The sequence below is a fragment of the Lingula anatina genome, chromosome 8 (assembly GCF_051362555.1).
Source record: "Lingula anatina isolate TDL-2025a chromosome 8, LinAna3.0, whole genome shotgun sequence".
NCBI lineage: Eukaryota > Metazoa > Brachiopoda > Lingulata > Lingulida > Lingulidae > Lingula > Lingula anatina.
In genome coordinates this window covers 1,954,131-1,972,237 of record NC_141774.1, presented here as the reverse complement: position 1 = coordinate 1,972,237, position 18,107 = coordinate 1,954,131, and the positions used below count along the sequence as shown (strand labels likewise).

General features: G+C 38.4%; 2 protein-coding genes and 1 non-coding gene across 3 annotated transcripts; all 3 read left to right on the top strand.

The window, feature by feature from the left end:
* The first annotated feature begins 899 nt into the window (after positions 1-899).
* Positions 900-3,419, top strand: LOC147760173 (plexin-A2-like). Its single transcript, XM_086994079.1, has 3 exons — positions 900-1,513; positions 1,913-3,012; positions 3,213-3,419. Exons 2-3 carry the CDS (start codon positions 1,927-1,929, stop codon positions 3,417-3,419), a joined length of 1,293 nt encoding a protein of 430 aa, XP_086850205.1. The 5' UTR covers positions 900-1,513; positions 1,913-1,926.
* Positions 3,420-7,910: 4,491 nt separating this feature from the next.
* LOC147760172 (plexin-A4-like) lies at positions 7,911-11,003 on the top strand. Its single transcript, XM_086994078.1, has 5 exons — positions 7,911-7,990; positions 8,860-9,022; positions 9,344-9,436; positions 9,701-9,800; positions 10,183-11,003. Exons 1-5 carry the CDS (start codon positions 7,911-7,913, stop codon positions 10,383-10,385), a joined length of 639 nt encoding a protein of 212 aa, XP_086850204.1. The 3' UTR covers positions 10,386-11,003.
* Positions 11,004-12,851: 1,848 nt separating this feature from the next.
* Trnan-guu (transfer RNA asparagine (anticodon GUU)) lies at positions 12,852-12,925 on the top strand. The gene has a single exon. It is a non-coding gene; the product is annotated as a tRNA-Asn (tRNA).
* The last annotated feature ends 5,182 nt before the right edge of the window (positions 12,926-18,107 follow it).

Sequence of the window (18,107 nt, the reverse complement as noted above, 5' to 3'; positions counted from 1 at the left end):
CAGAGGGGACCTTTTCCCAGCAAAAGGGAGGTTCTATTGTACCCCCGAACCACACTCCTGGCTACGTGCCTGCATTTCATGTTGATATCCTTAGCTACATAACAATGTACCAGTAATGACCGCTACCACCATCGCCATCTCCAGGTACGTCCCACTCCAGTTGACCTGGTTTTATTTGGGATGGCCTATTTTAACCTGGTAAAGAGAGGAAGAATATGTATAATGTATAATGAAAGATTAACAGAATAATAAAAATATTTTTTGGGGATGAAAAAAGAGTATCTCCGACGGTAAGAGAGGGACACGTGTCTTCTGTGCCCTCTATAGGTGGAGTTGGAAAGGGGGGTAGGGAATGGGGGGGGGGGGGGAGACATGATCGTCTTACTGCGTTGGTGTCCACCGTAACCGGGTTGCCTATTGGTCCATGTATTCTCTGGGTTTTGTGAGCGTTCATGCATATTTTACACTACATGTACACACTGGACTTGGGAAGTGCCACCCCTTATGAACCAAAACTTTGGGGGAGATAAATGACTATGGAATGATATGCTCCTGCTATCATTTTATTAACATCAAATTTCACAAAAGAAACTGTTCTGATTATTCTGACTAAACAATTCTACTGTATCGATATTCTGACATTGCTTATATTCCACCTCTTCAGGTTAATAACTTTGATTACTCTGATTCAGGGGGTGACACTTCTATTGTCCAGTGTGTGTACTTTATTCACCAATGTCAAAATAAGTGCATGAATTAAAATTGTTAAGCAGAAAGCGACAATAAACAATGTTGTTCATGCCTGGTCTCGCTGATCATTAATCCGCTGCGAAAGTTGTGAGATCTGTGTACGTTGAGGGGGGGGGGGGGGGGGGGGGGGGGAGGGGGGGCATTAGGATGTTTTTCTGTTAAACAGTGCAAAATGAACATCGTCATATCAGTGTATGTACCAGTGTATGAGATAATACTACCACGTAACGAGAATGAAAAAGTGATAATGCCTATTTTCAAATAAAATTAAAAATCACATCAGTAAGGACGAAGTTTCTCATAGTGATAGAACTGGTTTCATCAGAACGGGGCGGAAGTAAGCCTAAGGTCAATTAACCATCGTGGTTACATGTTTTAAAGATGTCAGTATTAAAAACCAAGAAAAATAGTTCAAATGAAAAAGTTCGTAAAATAGACATATCTGGCCAAAATCTTATCAATAATACCACAAAAATAGTCTAAAATGACAGTCGTATCAGTGTTTAAGGGATGCCGAACAATCATATCTTATCGTGTCTTAAGGTTAAGTACACACACAGATCACACTCTCTTTATATATGACCTACTTGATACCGCACGTTGTATAGTAGATACTGAAAATAGCAACTGCAAGTTACAACGTAGTCAAGTCCAGCAACCAGGAAGTGATCTTTGACACTTTGGTGATAGCAGACGGAGACATATTGCTTGTAGCGGAATAAGATCCCTATATAAATGTACTGGTAGCCTTCAAGACCCTCAGGTAAGTTTCAAGATATATGTTTGTAGAATATTGTGTCATTACCGAACAAAAAAGATACTTGTTAATTATCTTTGAAATGCTTGGTTACTTAAAAATGACGCCAAATGCCACTCCATTTCCCCCATATAATAGTCCTGAAAGCTTGTGTCTGGCTTCTACTGCTTATGAGGACAGTAAAACGTCCTTGGCACCAGAAAATAAAGGTTTTTACAAAAACGTTATATCCAACTTCATAAAGACATACCTGCATACATTGTACTGTACATTGTACGAAGGAGGCATTACATCACCCTCTGTGTCCCTGTCATAGTACTTGTAGGTAATTTCATATATATATATATATATATATATATATATAACACGATATGTCTATACACTAAAAATCGTTTCCAATTTCAGTGCTAATTATAAAAATGCAGCGAACGGGAGGTAAGTTTGTGGCGTTGCTATTCCTCTCCGCTCTAGTATTCAATCTGGCCGGTAAAGCATCCACCTCTACAATTGTCAGTTCTTATCCAAGTGGGCAGACAACGGTTGAGTTCAACAATATAGCGATTGACAACGCAACTGGGACTGTATATGTTGGGGCTGTTAATACTTTGTACCGACTGAATGGTGACTTGCAACTGTTACAGAACGTAACGACTGGACCAGTCACGGATAGTCCTTACTGTAGTCCACCTCCTTCTTCCTGCTCAAAGGGAACGCCCACAGACAACTACAACAAAATCCTAGTAGTAGACCAGTCTGGGGGTAAACTGATATCTTGTGGTAGTGTATATCAAGGTACTTGTGAGTCTCGACCAGTCACTGATATATCACAGGCTACTTCACATCGTGGCTCTAACCCTTTGGAAAATTACGTTGCCGCTAATTCTCCCGATGCTTCTACTGTTGCTTTTATAGCACCAGGCCCCAACTCACAGGACGTGTTATATGTGGCTTCTACGTATACGGGGCAGGGGGAGAGTGGGAGGCTTCGGGAGCAGGTAGCATCTGTTAGTACAAGATCTCTACAGACACTGGAATTAACATACTACAGCGCACTGTCCGGTACAGGAACGTACATAACCCGCTCTCACACTGTCCAGAGTACGTATCCAGTAAATTACGTTTCCGGGTTCTCATTGGATGGTTACAGTTATTTCACCACAAATCAAAAGACAACACCTAGCAGCACAAGTTATGAGTCAAGATTAGTTCGCATTTGCCAGAATGATGCTGGCTATCAATCTTACTTTGAAATGTCATTACGTTGCGAAGGGGCCAGTCCTAGCGTGTCGTTTAGTCTTGCTAAGTCGATGTCTGTAACTAAACTTGGTAATCATAATGTGGTAGTGGGTACTTTTCTTAAAGGGTCTATTTCATCTTTGTGTGTATTTCCGATGGAGGGCATAAACAAAGTAATAAAAGATAAATATGAGCAGTGCTACGCTGGAAATGGAAATACTGAGGCTGCACAATTCGCAGGAGGCTCACGCCGATGCCATTCGTTCCCAGTAAGTTTACCTTTAATCAATTTCAACATTGTTGGCCAATTAATTGCTATGTGAATAATACCAACTTTTAAAAAACCTGTGTTCTTGTTGTATTCGCAGATTGTCCATAAACATTTTATCTAATTTTGCTGTTCATCAAGTACTCATTAACTACTTTCACATCTGTAGACATTTTATTTGAGGTACTTTTACATCCCTAGTCATATAACTATGGGGCCAACTACTGTAACCATGACTATGGTGGGGTAAACACTCCCCTGGTGTCAACCACCCCGGCAACATCAACCCCTGCTCTGACAGCCACGTCGTCCACATGGACAGTAGTAGCCACAACAACCACCACTAGCTACACTGTGGCTTTTGTAGGAACTGCTGACGGACAACTAAATAAGGTACCGCACAATTGAGTAGTTGGTTTTCTTGTATTGATACCCGAACAGCACGTCAGTAAATTTCTCGTTTCTTGAATAATAGTAAAATTGTAAATCTACCAAACAATTGTGTTAATTAAAAAGAGAGTCTGATTATAAAAAAGATTATTTTATATTAAGGTAGACAAAGTCCTAGTATGATAAAGCAGAAAAGAACCCCGTATTTAATTGGTTAAGATTTTTTCAAATGTATTCTGACTTAAACAGGTTTACTCTGCAAATTTTGTTCAGACTCATTATAAAAAACTAAAAAAACATCCGTTTAACATATATAACGATGTCTTAACAAACCTTGCGTGAAATTTCTATCCGTTAATCATATTTTCAGATATTAATTCAGTCTAATACATCTGCAGTAGAATATGAATCAGTACAAGTGTCAAACGATGAGGTTAAAGATATACAGTTAGATAGCACAGGGGAGCATGTGTATGTTATGACCAAATACAAGGTTAGTGCTATGCAGCTGGCACATAAAGGACAAGGAAAAGTAGCATACGCACAAATAAACCGGGGAAATAAACCAAAGTACAAAGTTTAAATTGGCTCTTTTTAAATAAAAAATATATATTCTGTCTGTAAGAATTGTACAATTTGATTATGAGTTTACTTTGGGAAATATGAGCTAATATGGCCCAAATGTTTGATGTTTTTGGAATATCTTCGCATTTCTTTTTTTAGTTTTTTTTCTTTTTGCCCAAGAACTGAATGTAATGTGAGCAGTACTTTCAATTTTGATTATAAAGCGAACCAAACATGTAAGTATAAATCAAACTTTTCCCAGGTCAGTAAACTAAAGGTAGAAGACTGCGGTAGTTACAGTAGTTGTGATGATTGTCTGGCATCCAGAGATCCGTTCTGTGGGTGGTGTAGTCTGGAGAACAAGTAAGGGACCGTTCCCATAACTCTATCGTATTAACTGGATGGATCTAACTCGTGAGGGATTCTCACTAAATTGCATTCAGTTTAAGCGGCTTAAATGCCTGGTACACCCTCTTGTAACTTAAAGTAACTTTGTGGTTCATGATGTTGTTGAGAGCAGGCGTGCCAGAAAATTAAGCGGATTATAATTCACAGCGCTCTAGCGGGAATCCCCGCTGAGATAGATAGATCCTGCTCGTACCGGTGTAACATGAAAATCTGACTCCCATGAAAATGTGACTCCCCAGTCAGATTTTCATTATGAAAATGTGACTCCCCAGTCAGATTTTCATAATGAAAATCTGACTCCCCCCATGAAAATTTGACTCCCCCTCCACAAAACTTCATACATCTTATTTTATTTTGAGTATGTGACTGTGATCTTGTAGTATGTGAAATGGAGGATACATTGGCGCTTTTTTGTAATTTGCAGGTGAAAATTTTCATGAAAAAATAAGAAAATTAAAAATGTCCACTTAATCGCCTATTGTCTCCCCTATGAAAAAGTTATTTTTAAATAAAATATTTGATGATCATTTCAGCACCTTTTCTTTTAGGATACTTATGAAAAATATATTGGAAATATTTAAAGGTTTGATGATAAAATAGTGAAAACATGAAAAAGAAATCATGAAAATCTTTATTTTTACACCCATGAGATTTGGACTCCCATTGAGAAAAGGACCTATTTTATATTCAGTCACCATACCACTGTTTTCCACATAGTTTGCATAGAGATGGATATTTTGTCATTATTTGAAAGTTTGATGATGAAAATTTTGGTCAATATTTTTAAAACAAGTATCCATCTTTATTCTTGTAGGTTTTGCACTCCCATGTCAAAACACTACAATTTCATTATGTGCACATTTTTAATTTTCTCATTTTTTCATTAAAAATTTCACTGCAAACTACAAAAAATGTGCCAATGTATCAACCATTTTACATGCTACAAGATCACAGTTATATACTCAAAATAAAATAAGATTTATGAAGTTTTGTGGAGGGGGAGTCAAATTTTCTTGGGGAAGTCAGATTTTCATTATGTGCTCATTTTTAATTTTCTTATTTGTTTATTAAAATTCTCACTGCAAACTACAAAAAAAATGTGCCAATGTATCAACCATTTTACATACTACAAGATCACAGTCATATACTAAACTAATTAGAGATTAATGAATGTTTTTTTGTAGGGGAGTCAAATTTTCATAGGGGAACCACATTTTCATTATGTGCACATTTTTAATTTTTCTTTTTTTTTATGAAAATTTTCACCTGCAAACTACAAAAAAGTGCCAATGTATCATCCATTATGCATACTACAAAATCATAGTCATTTACTCAAATGAAATGAGATTAATGAATGTTTTTTTTGGGGGGGGAGTCAAAATTTCATGGGGTGAGTCAGATTTTCATAATGAAAATCTGACTGGGGAGTCACATTTTCATAATGAAAATCTGACTGGGGAGTCACATTTTAGGGGAGTCAGATTTTCATGGTACACCGGTACATGTAAATGCGCAGGTGCTCGACAAAAGCATCGTCAGAGTGTCACATAGTTACCACTACCGGTGCTATAAGGTAATGAGAACGCAGTCTAAGAATAGAAAATTGTGTGTTAGCATTTGAACAATTTGCTTTGCATAGCTGATGGTTAAACAGGCTGTTTTTGTAGTTCGCGAAACAATTTAGGATGCAACGTGTTTATATTCAAATTTGTTGTCTAGGTGTTAGGACTACTTGGTGAGTTTTTTTTTTCAGATCTAAATTTATATTTTAAGTATGTTTGGTGAAATGTTGTAAAGAAATAAAAGTACAATATTCTCATTTTATTAGGCATACGTGGCTTGTATCTTGCATGAGCCGACGTAGACCGATATATAGCTATAACGTTGAATGTGTGACTGATATACTACCGGTACCTCGTGCATAACTGCCACAAAAACCCCTCTTCCCTGTATCCATTTTTCTTATCAAAGCATGATGCTTTGTTACATTAGGTGGAATTAAACACCGTCTTTAAATGCAAGAACCCTTCGCTTCATGTGTTTCTTTTTCAGATGCAGCAGGAAAAGTCAATGCTCGGATGCAGATGGCTCACGAAGATGGCTTCCCTTTGATAATGGACAGTGTATTAAGATCAATACCATTTCACCATCAAACACACCTCTAGCCAGACCTACACAGGTACAAAGAATTGATATACACGTGGCATCATTCCATAACCAACTTTTGTTTCATTTCAATGTTACCAATAATTTTCTTGCCAACTTTTGATGGACTCCGTCCGTTGCTCGTATAAAGTCCATAAGAGAACAGCTTGTATCAATGGACTTCACTGCATTGTCATATATCTTTGTGCATACGCAGTGAGGTAAATAATGCAAACTCACTGCGGTGCTGTAACCGTTATACACCGTTATACAATGAAATGCATAACGCTAACGATGAATGAATTACCAGTAGTCTATAAGGTGTCCCTCGATATTGTCTCAAACCATTTCCATTTTTGCGAGTGTAAATTCTGTTTATAGATTTTGCTAAAAGAAGCATTAATTAAGAATATTGAAGGCCACAAGAGAGGTGTCAATTTGAATGTTTCTATTGGCCAGCTAACTAACCACATGCATAGGAAAAAATCCAGTCTGAATGTTCAAATCATGGTGTATTGGCAAGGAATATGAAGTTAATGGACCCAAAAGTAATTACTCTGGGACCTTTGGAATCCATAACACCCGCAAAAATGGAATAGCATGAATGCTCCTTTCTAAACGTATTTTCAGTCAGACTTTATGGGCTATGGTATGAGTATCAAATTAGTGTTTAAGAAACGAGCGATTGACTGCGATCGACAGTTCGATACAGGTATCTGTACGTTATAACAGATAATCATCTTAGAATCACTATTTCATTCATGTTTGTAGGTGAACCTCTCAGTAAGCCTGCTACCGCCAGGCCAGACCTACCAGTGTGTATTTGATACCACAGCTGTCAGTACCACAGTTACTGGGGGGAACTTGGTGACATGTGACACACCTACCAGCTTACCTTCTATACCAACTGGGGACGGTAAGGGGTGTTGTCTTTCTTGTACAGGATGACCATCTAAAAAAAAGGTCTACCTCACTCTTATCCATAAATACATACTCCGACTTTTGGCAATACTCACCGATATATACCTGTCAATTAATTACCTGTCAATTAATTAATTCAATTATTTAGATACAAGGATTTGCCCATTACCACAACAATGGCTCATGTTTGTTCTTTAAGAATATATATATATATATATATATATATATATATATATATATATATATATATATATATATATATATATATATATAATCGCATGCTAAAGGAATTATAACTATCGCTTCAGATCACGTTACAATACCATTATCTATCAAATCAGTAACGACAGGAGTCAAGTTTCTAACGACCAACTTCACATATTTTGACTGCGGCGCACACTCAGGGTATTGTATTCTTATACATTATCTCTCTATAGCCTCGGTCGCAACCGGCCGCACGGGCTCTTACGGATGTTTGCGTCCAAATTTTACGCAGAATCTCACGTCCCACGCACGTCCTTCTTACGAAATTTCGAGTTCGCAGACAGCCCGTATGCACGTACGGAGGATGTTGGACATGTCCAAAAGATTCTACGAATAGCCTGCGAACAGCGAGGCCGCAAGCGTGACTTGCTTCCCTCGCACGTAGTAAGAAAGTGAGACGTGCGTTGTGCAAAACACCCGTCGCAAGCAGTGAAGGAGCAAGTGCCCTTTGCGTGTCGAGTAAGACGCACGCCCTCACAACTAACGAACAAAGTCGAGAACACACCAGGAATACGTCGCACGTGCGTCACCCTCACGCCTGGTGTCTGTACAATTAACGTCGACTGTGTAACGTGTACAACAATTTTCAGAATTTTCAAATTTTTGTCCAATCTAGTTTCTAATATTCCTCCAAAAGGAAAGAGAAAGAAGCTTAGATAGCAGAAAAAATGGAGGAGGAAGAAGAAAGAAGGGGAGAACAGGAAGCAAAACTGACGTACGCCGTCAGTACGTCATCACAAACTTGTGAGGCAAGTGTGAAGCAAAACTGACGTAAAAGGGCACTATTTTCGCTGTGCGTTACATTCCCTTCGTAAGTGGTGAGTGTATGCCACGTACGCAGGAAGCAAGACATAGTATAAGTAACCATCTAAGCAAAGAATCACTGTTTCATTCGTGTTTGTAGGTGAACCTCTCAGTAAGCCTGCTACCCCCCGACCAGACCTACCAGTGTGTATTTGATACCACAGCTGTCAGTACCACAGTCATTGGGGGGGAACTTGGTGACATGTAACACACCCACCAGCTTTCACGGCCATCGCTCCTTGCAATTAGCGTCATTGCTTGAAAGGACAACTCATGTAGCCCTTGCGACTCGCAAGGCAGACTTTCCTCTACCTCTACGAACCCCAGAACAGAAACATATTTTATTAACTAGGAATCGCACCGTCTTGTTTCCGTCATTCCAGAGTCATGTCAATGTGGGTATTAAAGGTCCCACCCTGTGTCCCCAGCTCCTGCCACGTGCTCAGGACGTCCTGTTACCTGCTGGGGTCACCAAGGTGATCTCACTGAGTGGGAAGAACCTACCTGTGCCACAGGTAAAGATTCACGTAAATGTTGTTATAAAACCCGTTGTTGTTAGCAGTTTGTACTTGTAGTTATACGCTCTTCCTACTTATGTTTTAATTCAAATTGGCGATATACATACTGTACCTAAGAATTATGGGAAGGTAAACTGTGATTTTTCATTCTTACCATAAAGCAAGAGTTCAGTTCCAAGTCAGTGTCTATGACAAGGCTGACATAAATGAGACCTTCGAACTCAAAATTTGATTAGGAAAATATGAATGAAGCCTCACATTTTGCTGTACTCTGCAATCATTTTGGTTATTCTCAACCTAACCTCAATGTTATTCCAGGCTGGCCAAGGTGATTATCAGTGTAAGATAGGCACTAACACAGTCCCAGCTATCAGACAGAATGATAGTGCCATAGACTGCCAGAGCCACGCTGTGAGTAGATATGATGCAAGGCATATACTCGTACTGTATATATGATATATAATCTTTTAAATGTCACGCTATTTTACAGTAGCTGATAGAATAACAGATCGAATATTTGTGCCCTCAAAATACTGATTTTGTAAGGCAAGTGACCGTATCCAAACCCCAACTTATGCTTTCTATGTAGAAATTTTGCAACTTCAGGAATGCCTTATATATTTAGATCTATATTGATACAATTATAATTGGCTACTTGTTCTTCTCATATCTCAGTATGTGTATACAGCCATCACAGGCCAGGAGAGGCATGAAATCCAAGTAATCTGGAATAATAACCATGTGATAGACCAACCCATCGGCTCTCAAGTGAGCGGTAAGTGTATTGCTATTTTTACATGCGCTGTATATGTATACGTTCCCGTCTTTTTCCCTGTGAGGCGCATATTTTTACGCACGAGTTACAAAAGGAATGATCTCATTTTTATAATGGGATAAAATGCCTTCTTCATAAGCGCACAAAATATAGTAATTGTTTCATTCAACCGATCGTCTAATAAAAATAATTATTATTATTCCATTTTGGTAAAAAACAATAACGCCCAAATCTCCTTAATAATAAGAGATCTCCTAAAATGGAAACATACTGCATGCATATGAACTACTATTTGTAACACTTACACACATTATGGATACGCATTCATGTATTCATGTTGAACATGTATTGATTATTTGGTAATATTTTCAATATTTTTCAGCCACCCTGTACAAATGTGACGTCATGGGGAGCACATGTGGCACATGTATTGGTGGTGTGGATACAAAATTTGGCTGTGCTTTCTGTGGAGGGACGTGCAAGTATCGACCAACGTGCAGTTCACCAGCTAAGAGCACTTGTCCTGATCGGCTGTTTCACAATCAGGGTGAACAATTAAATGTGGTGAATGTTACAAGTGTCTGATAAATTAACAATTTATAATTGGAGATTGCTGATAGACTAATATCAAAGACACTGTTCACAGGAGCAAAATAAAAAAAGAATTATAATAATAGGATTACAATTTACAAAAATATAGCCAATTATGTGTTCAAAAAGTACCCATTATAGCTGTTGCGGTGGGTCATTTGCAATTAAGGTCATAAAGCTGATGCACTAGCTCTTTATGTCAGTGATTTATGGTGAATATGATATTGGTATATAGTTCCCACAACATCTGTCTCCTATTCTAGCAGGTTCATCCAAAGATATGTGCTGAGAAAAATAAATATTTTAACCATTTTGCAGATACGGGCTTTGATACACATTTTACTCATTTTTGTTAATGCAATGAAAAACATTTGGTGCCAAATGTAGTGTCCGTACCCCCAAGTTATACATTAACCATTTGATAACTGGCTACTTATCAATGATGATAAAACATCAAAATATGGTACAAAATATTGTTTTAGACTATATAAAATGCATTCATGTCTTGTGATGTTTAGAAAAACATTGTATAAAAATATATATATTCGATAAAGTGATACTGATTAATTAGAGTCAGGTAAGAAATTTTGCAAAGAAATAAAATCAGTAAAGGTGCTACTCTTTGTATTCAAAATGAACAATATTGGTTTGAATATATTGCCAAATATAACTAATTGCAAAATAATAAACTGTATATATATGGATTCATATTCTATGGTTTAATGTATATGATATATTTTGGTACGAACACGGTACGAACACTTCAATACATGTATAATTAAAAGTACATTTATTATACTCTCAGTGAATGAAGTATCAAATATGGATGACAATAAACAAAAACCCAAATAGGAAAAGAAAAAGGGATCCTGAAAATTTTACTTTCAGCAAAAATAATTTGAAGAAAAAGACGTCAAAGAGCTAATATTCGTAAAGATAATCTTGCTGAAGCACGTAAGGAAGACGTTATACGTTGAAACGTTGAATGCACGTAATACAGAAGTAAAAAAAATGAAGAATCATCCTAGGCTGACCCAGCAAGAAAGACTAAAGTAAAGAAAATAAATTAGTGCATACTGACAGAGAGTTAAGGAGAAGCAGAAACCCAACAATCCTGAAAACAGTAGAACAAGAGGTGCAAATTAACGAGAGATGAAAAAGAAGAAAAGACTCCAAAAACAGGAATCAAGACTGAAAAAAAAAAAAAAAGAAATGAATAAATAAAAAAGTCAAGCAACAGAAAGAAAAGTTAAAATAAAGTCTGGTGAATGAAAGTCACACTGAATGACACACAGCCAAGCCCCATCATCCACTGAAAAACGTGCTTTGGTGTTTCTGTAAAAAACTCTTTGATTAATACATGTACTTAACAACGGACTGTAACTACGGACCTTGACAGCAAGTTTCCAGTAAATGTGTTTACTTGGTGTTTTTAAAAATAAATGAAATTAATCTATTCTTTGCTTATATATCAGATCTATCTCATCCGTAATAACATACGCCAACCATAAACAAATGGGCTTTTTAATTAAAAAAAAAAAATAATATGAAGAGATGTCAGTGGCCTCATTTTTCATTATATTACGTCGTCCGGTATTTGATATCTTTAAGATATTACGCCGTGATCAGTGCATCTGCTTTGGAATTTTACGTCGTACACATCGTCCTTTGGCCAATCACGAGTGAATCATAAAGAAAAGGAAAATGTGAATTGTAAGAGGTGTCATCTTCACAAAATTACTAGTTTACATGATGTGTTATTTGTTGTTTTCAGATTGCCAAAAGGCTGTTAACCAACAATCGTAACCGACAGTTTGCCTTCTAGATTTTTAAAAACGAAATTTCTCTGTACTGCAACAACCCTGAAAACGAGAGAAATTAAAGAGCTTTTTAAGGTTAAAAATCTTCTGAACCTTTTCTTGTCCCATGTCCACGGAAATTGAAGCTGCCAAAGCCACGTCTCGGGTAGCGCGTTCGGCTGTTAACCAAAAGGTTGGTGGTTCAAGCCCACCCATATTTTGATAAAGTTCTTATTTTTTAAGCGTTTTTTTTTCTCTTGATTTCTTAAAATGACATTTCAGTATTCCAGTCAGAATTTTACTCCTATCTTTGCCCAAACTAGAGTACATGTATACCTGTGTGCACTTTCCGAGTGTCCATTTATATAATAAAAAATAGCTTTACAATAACACATTTTTCAATTAAAACAACCAAAATATTACTAGTGTGATGTGGAGCAAATGTTTGTGTTGGAAACAGTTTACTAAAGAATCTTGCAAAAAAGTGTAATTCATTAAACAGGCAGGTAGAAAATCCTGCACAGGACAGTTTATCATGCGTTATCAACAGGACAGAGGCCTCATACATAAAGGCTTAAGCGACGGTGAGATAAGATCTCAATTTACCTGTCGTCATGAGAGCCGCCAGGTGAGAAATAACACCTTTTAGACTGGTATATCGGTCTCTGTGGCGCAATCGGTTAGCGCGTTCGGCTGTTAACCGAAAGGTTGGTGGTTCAAGCCCACCCAGGGACGGTCTGTTTTACTAATTTTGTACTATAGACCAATCAATAAAATTCCAGGGCTCGGTTGCACCAAAGGGGAGTCAATTTACGACTGTCGTAAACCGCAACACCTGGCGTCCGTTTACTCTCCCTGCTTACACCCGTTGCACCGAGACAAAAAACGGTCGTCTTAAGTATGCCCATTAACTCTCCGTATGCCATTGAGTGATAAAAATATCCAGTCTTCTATTGTTAGATATTTTGGTCAATAATATCAAATCTGACATAAGATGTCATTCAAAAGAAAAGAACACCCCTAAAAAATCATATCAACAGTTTGATGTCAGTATTAATTTTAAGCTAAGATATTAAAGAAAATGATAGCCTCCCGACAGTGATATGTTACACAGTCAAAGAACTCATTACAGTAAATCATGAAAAGTCATCAATAGCAGGTATGACCTCCAGCAGCCGCTTGCAGCGCCCTCATCCTACATGGCATACCCTGTGAAAAGTTTTTTAGAGTTTGGATGGGGATATCATTCCACGCAGTGATATTTGCCTGTCACAGTTCATCACTATTTACCGGCCGATGACCATAGCTATTAATTCCGTGAGTTACTTCCGCCCACAGACTTTCAATTGGGTTCATATCTGAGGAGTTTGCAGGCCAGGGCAGTTGCTGAACCCATTGGTTTCGAAGAAAAACAGTGATTCTGCGAGCTCGATGTGGGGTTGCGCAGTCGTCTTGGTACACAAAGTTGTTCCTGAAGATGATTCTTACAAATCAAAGCATTGTTTTCTGTAGAATGTCTCTGTAGGAACCCTGGTTGAGGTTGCCTCCTAGAAAAACCAACTGGTTCTTGGCACCGGCATAAAATGCTCTTCAAACAGAGACGTTAACACCCCCTGCTTGCACCCTAGCCAGTACACAATCATCGTTTTATGCCTCTCGTACACGTCGGCGGACACGGATTCGACCACCAACCCTAAAAACTCCATATCTGGCCTCATTACTGAAAACGACGTGATTCCAATGTTTTGGCTGCAAAGGCACGTGGTCCCCAGCCTATTGCAGACGTCGCTGTATATGACCTTCTGCTAACAGTGGTTTCCCTACTGGCCTTCGTGCAAAATAACCGGCTTGCAGTGATCTCTTGCTCACGAGGGATCTTGAAATGAGCGTTTGAATGACCTTCTGCCACTCTTTTCTGAGAACACTGGTTGTCTTTGTACGACCAGCACGGCGCACTCTGAGGAGAAGGCGATCCTGTCTTCTTGGTGTGATACGCGGACACCCTGGTCGAAGTATTGTATTAGGTGCCCCTTTTGTAGCTTTTCTTTGGAGGACTTTACTAACGGTTCCTGATAAATGTTGCATTGCCTGGCAATGGCTGTCGGTTTCTGGCCATTTTCTCCGAGAGCAAGAATCCCATAGTAAGCTGCGTTGCTAAGCTGTTGAACCATATCTTCTTCAAGGTACCTGTCAAGTTTCAGAGCGATATCTTTGTTGCTTCTCTAAATACACTCCAAAGATTGGCCAACCCATGCGTTTTTATACAAGGGCAGAAATTGCCGAAAAGACCACCCCTCACATTTCTGACCACAGAACATGCAACTGCATGCATCAACTGTTTCGACAGTTGTATGGTAATTAGGTGACACACCTGGCTACACATGGAGTGACACCTCAGTTTTGGATTTAAAGTAGTTAGAGAGAAAATAAATATTTTGTAGAAAATTTACTCGCCAAAAAATAATATTCCATATTAAGTAGTAACCCTGTAGTATGTTAAAAAAAAAAAAGAAAGAAAAAAAAACCTTTGATTGATTGATAGATGCCTGTTGAAAAAAAAAAAAAAAAAGAGAACGACGGCACCGAAACGTGCAACCTTTTTCAGTACACTGATATGTCCCAGTGTAACGAAACTGAGGGTCAGTGTAACCTACGACCCAAATATATATCTTCTATCCTAGGTGAGACAGAAACCCCGCCCTCTATTTGGTTATAATGGTTAAAATAAGATAAACATTTATTTAGCCAATTATAAAAATCTGAAATCATTTCCCTTTTGTAGCAAGTTTGATAATATACAGGGTAAAAGTAATACAATGGATAAATTAGGAATTCAGCTCAGAGATCAAATCAGCTAGAAAGACCCATAGTGACTTAATTATCTACCTCGGACTGGTGCGGATAACTTGACATGCCGCATTTCATGTTGATATCCTTAGCTACATTACCAGTAATGACCACTACCAACATCTCCATCTCCAGACACGTCCCACTCCAGTTGACCTGGTTTTATTTATTCTGGCCTCTTTTAACCTGGTAATGAGCTGAAGAATATGTATAATGTGCGATGAAAAATAAACTACTATCATCCAGTGTGTGTACTTTATTCACCAATGTCAAAATAAGTGGACGAATTAAACTTGTTAAGCAGAAAGCGACAATAAACAGAATATTGTTCATGCCTGTCTCGCTGATCATTACCCCGCTGCGAAAGTTATAAGATCTAGACTGGTTTTTGGGTTTTAAGTGTGTAAGTTGGGGGGGGGTGCCATTAGCATTTTTTCTGTTAAACAATGCAGAATGAACATTGTCATATCAGTGTATGTACCAGTGTATGAGATAATACTACCACGTTACGACAATGTAAAAGTGATAATGCCTATTTTCAAATAAAATTAAAAATCACAACAGTAAGGACTAAGTTTCTCATAGTGATAGACCTGATTTCATCGGAACGTGGCGGAAGTAAGCCTACAGTAAGTTCAATAAACCATTGTGGTTACATCTGTTAAAGATGTCAGCATTAAAAACCAAGAAAATAGTTCAAATGAAAAAGTTGGTAAAATAGACATATCTAGCCAAAATCTTATCAATGATACCAAAAAATCACAGTCGTATCAGTGTTTATGGGATGCCGAACATTCGTATCATATCGCGTCTTAATGTTAAGTACGCACACAGATCACAATCTCTTTATACACGTTTATACACGTATAATTGATGCCGCACGTTGTATAGTAGACCCTGTAAAAATAGCAACTGCAAGTTACAACGCAGTCAAGTCCAACAACCAGGAAGTGATCTTTGAGTTATAGCAGACGGAGGCATATTGCTTGCAGATCCATATATAAACGTACTGGTAGCCTTCAAGTCCCTCAGGTAAGTTTCAAGATATATGTGTTTGTAGAATGTCTTGTGTCATGATCAAACAAACAAAACAAAACAAAAAAAATACTTGTTAGTTATCTTTGAAGTGTTTGGTTACTTAAAAATGCCACTCCATTTTCCCCATATCATGAACAGTCCTCATAGCTTGCGTCCGGCTTCTGCTGCTTTTGAGGACAGTAAAAAGTCCTCGAAACCCGTAAGTAGAGGGTTTAACAAAGACGTTATACCCAACTACATAAAGACTATTGTCCTGTATAAATTACACTATGTGTACATTTTTTTGGAGGAGGCATTACATCACCCTCTGTGTCCGTGTGTCATAGTACATGTAAGTTATTTCACATATATCCCTGTACTCTTAAAAACCGTTTCCAGAGAATGCAGCGAACAGGAACGAAGTTTGTGACGTTGCTATTCCTCTCCGCTCTAGTATTCAATCTGACCGGTAAAGCATCCACCTCCACAATTGTCAGTTCTTATCCAAGTGGGCAGACAACGGTAGAGTTTAACAACATGGCGTTTGACAACGAAACTGGTACTGTATATGTTGGAGCTGTTAATACTCTGTACCGACTGGATGGTGACTTGCAACTGTTACAGAACGCAACCACTGGACCAGTCACGGATAGTCCTTACTGTAGTCCACCTCCTTCTTCCTGCTCACAAGAAACACTCACAGACAACTACAACAAAATCCTAGTAGTAGACCAGTCTGGGGGTAAACTGATATCTTGTGGTAGTGTATATCAAGGTACTTGTGAGTCTCGACCAGTCACTGATATATCACAGGTAACTCCACACCGTGGCTCTGACCCTAGGGAAAATTACGTTGCCACCAATTCTCCCGATGCTTCCACTGTTGCTTTTATAGCACCGGGGCCTAAGAACTGGTACCACAGGTCCCAGGAAGACGTTCTATATGTGGCTTCTACGTACACGGGACAGGGGGAGAGTGGCAGACTTCGGGAACAGGTGGCAGCTGTTAGTACAAGATCTCTACAGACACTGGAATTAACTAACTACAACGCAGTGTCCGGTACGGGAACGTACATAACCCTCTCTGAAACTGCTCGAAGTACTTATCCAGTAAATTACGTTTGTGGGTTCTCTTTGGATGGTTATAGTTATTTCATCACGAACCAAAGGACAACACTTACAAGCACAGAGTATGAATCCAGATTAGTTCGAATCTGCCAGAGTGATGCAAACTATTATTCATATTTCGAGATGCCCTTGCGTTGCGCAGGGGCCAATCCGAGCGTGTCGTTCAATCTTGCAAAATCAGTATCGGTAACAAAACTGGGAAATGATAGTGTACTAGTGGGAACTTTTGTAAAAGGATCTAGCACGGCTTTGTGTGTCTTTGCAATGGAGGGTATAAACAATATAATAAAAGAGAAATACGAGCAGTGTTACAGTGGACATGGAAATACTGAGGCTGAACATTTTCCAGGAGGTTCACGAAGATGTGCTTATTTTAGCGTAAGTTTACTTTTATTTATTTCAACCACAGCTGTGCTCTTAATCTTAAAGTCATAATAACTCTTCGTTTTGGCAAAAAATGAGATATTCCTGGATTAAACGGCAATTTTCCCGTACTAACCAATGGTCAACGACCCCATTCCTGCATTCAAAGTTAGTCCAGGTTTTTTTCCCCTAAACGTTCGTTTTTTTGTTAAAATCTCTTAAGAGTCATAATACATCTTAAGAGATTTTAACTGACGGAGCCCTCTCTGAGCGATATTTTCTGGTGACCTACTTAAAACCGCGGGAAAAGCAGACAACAACAACACTATATAACAATAATATAAGATTCATAAGATATATTCGTCTTTATTCTAAAAATGCATTTATATCTACAATGTGTGCAATTCAGGGCTTTTCGTTATCCGACGCACTGTACAAAAACTTGTAACTTACGTCTGCAGATTGCATCATGTGTCTGCTTATGGCGCCATATATATTATTTTGGTCTCGAATGAACACGAGAATCCGCTTGACACCCCAACGTCATTGGCAACGGATGTAT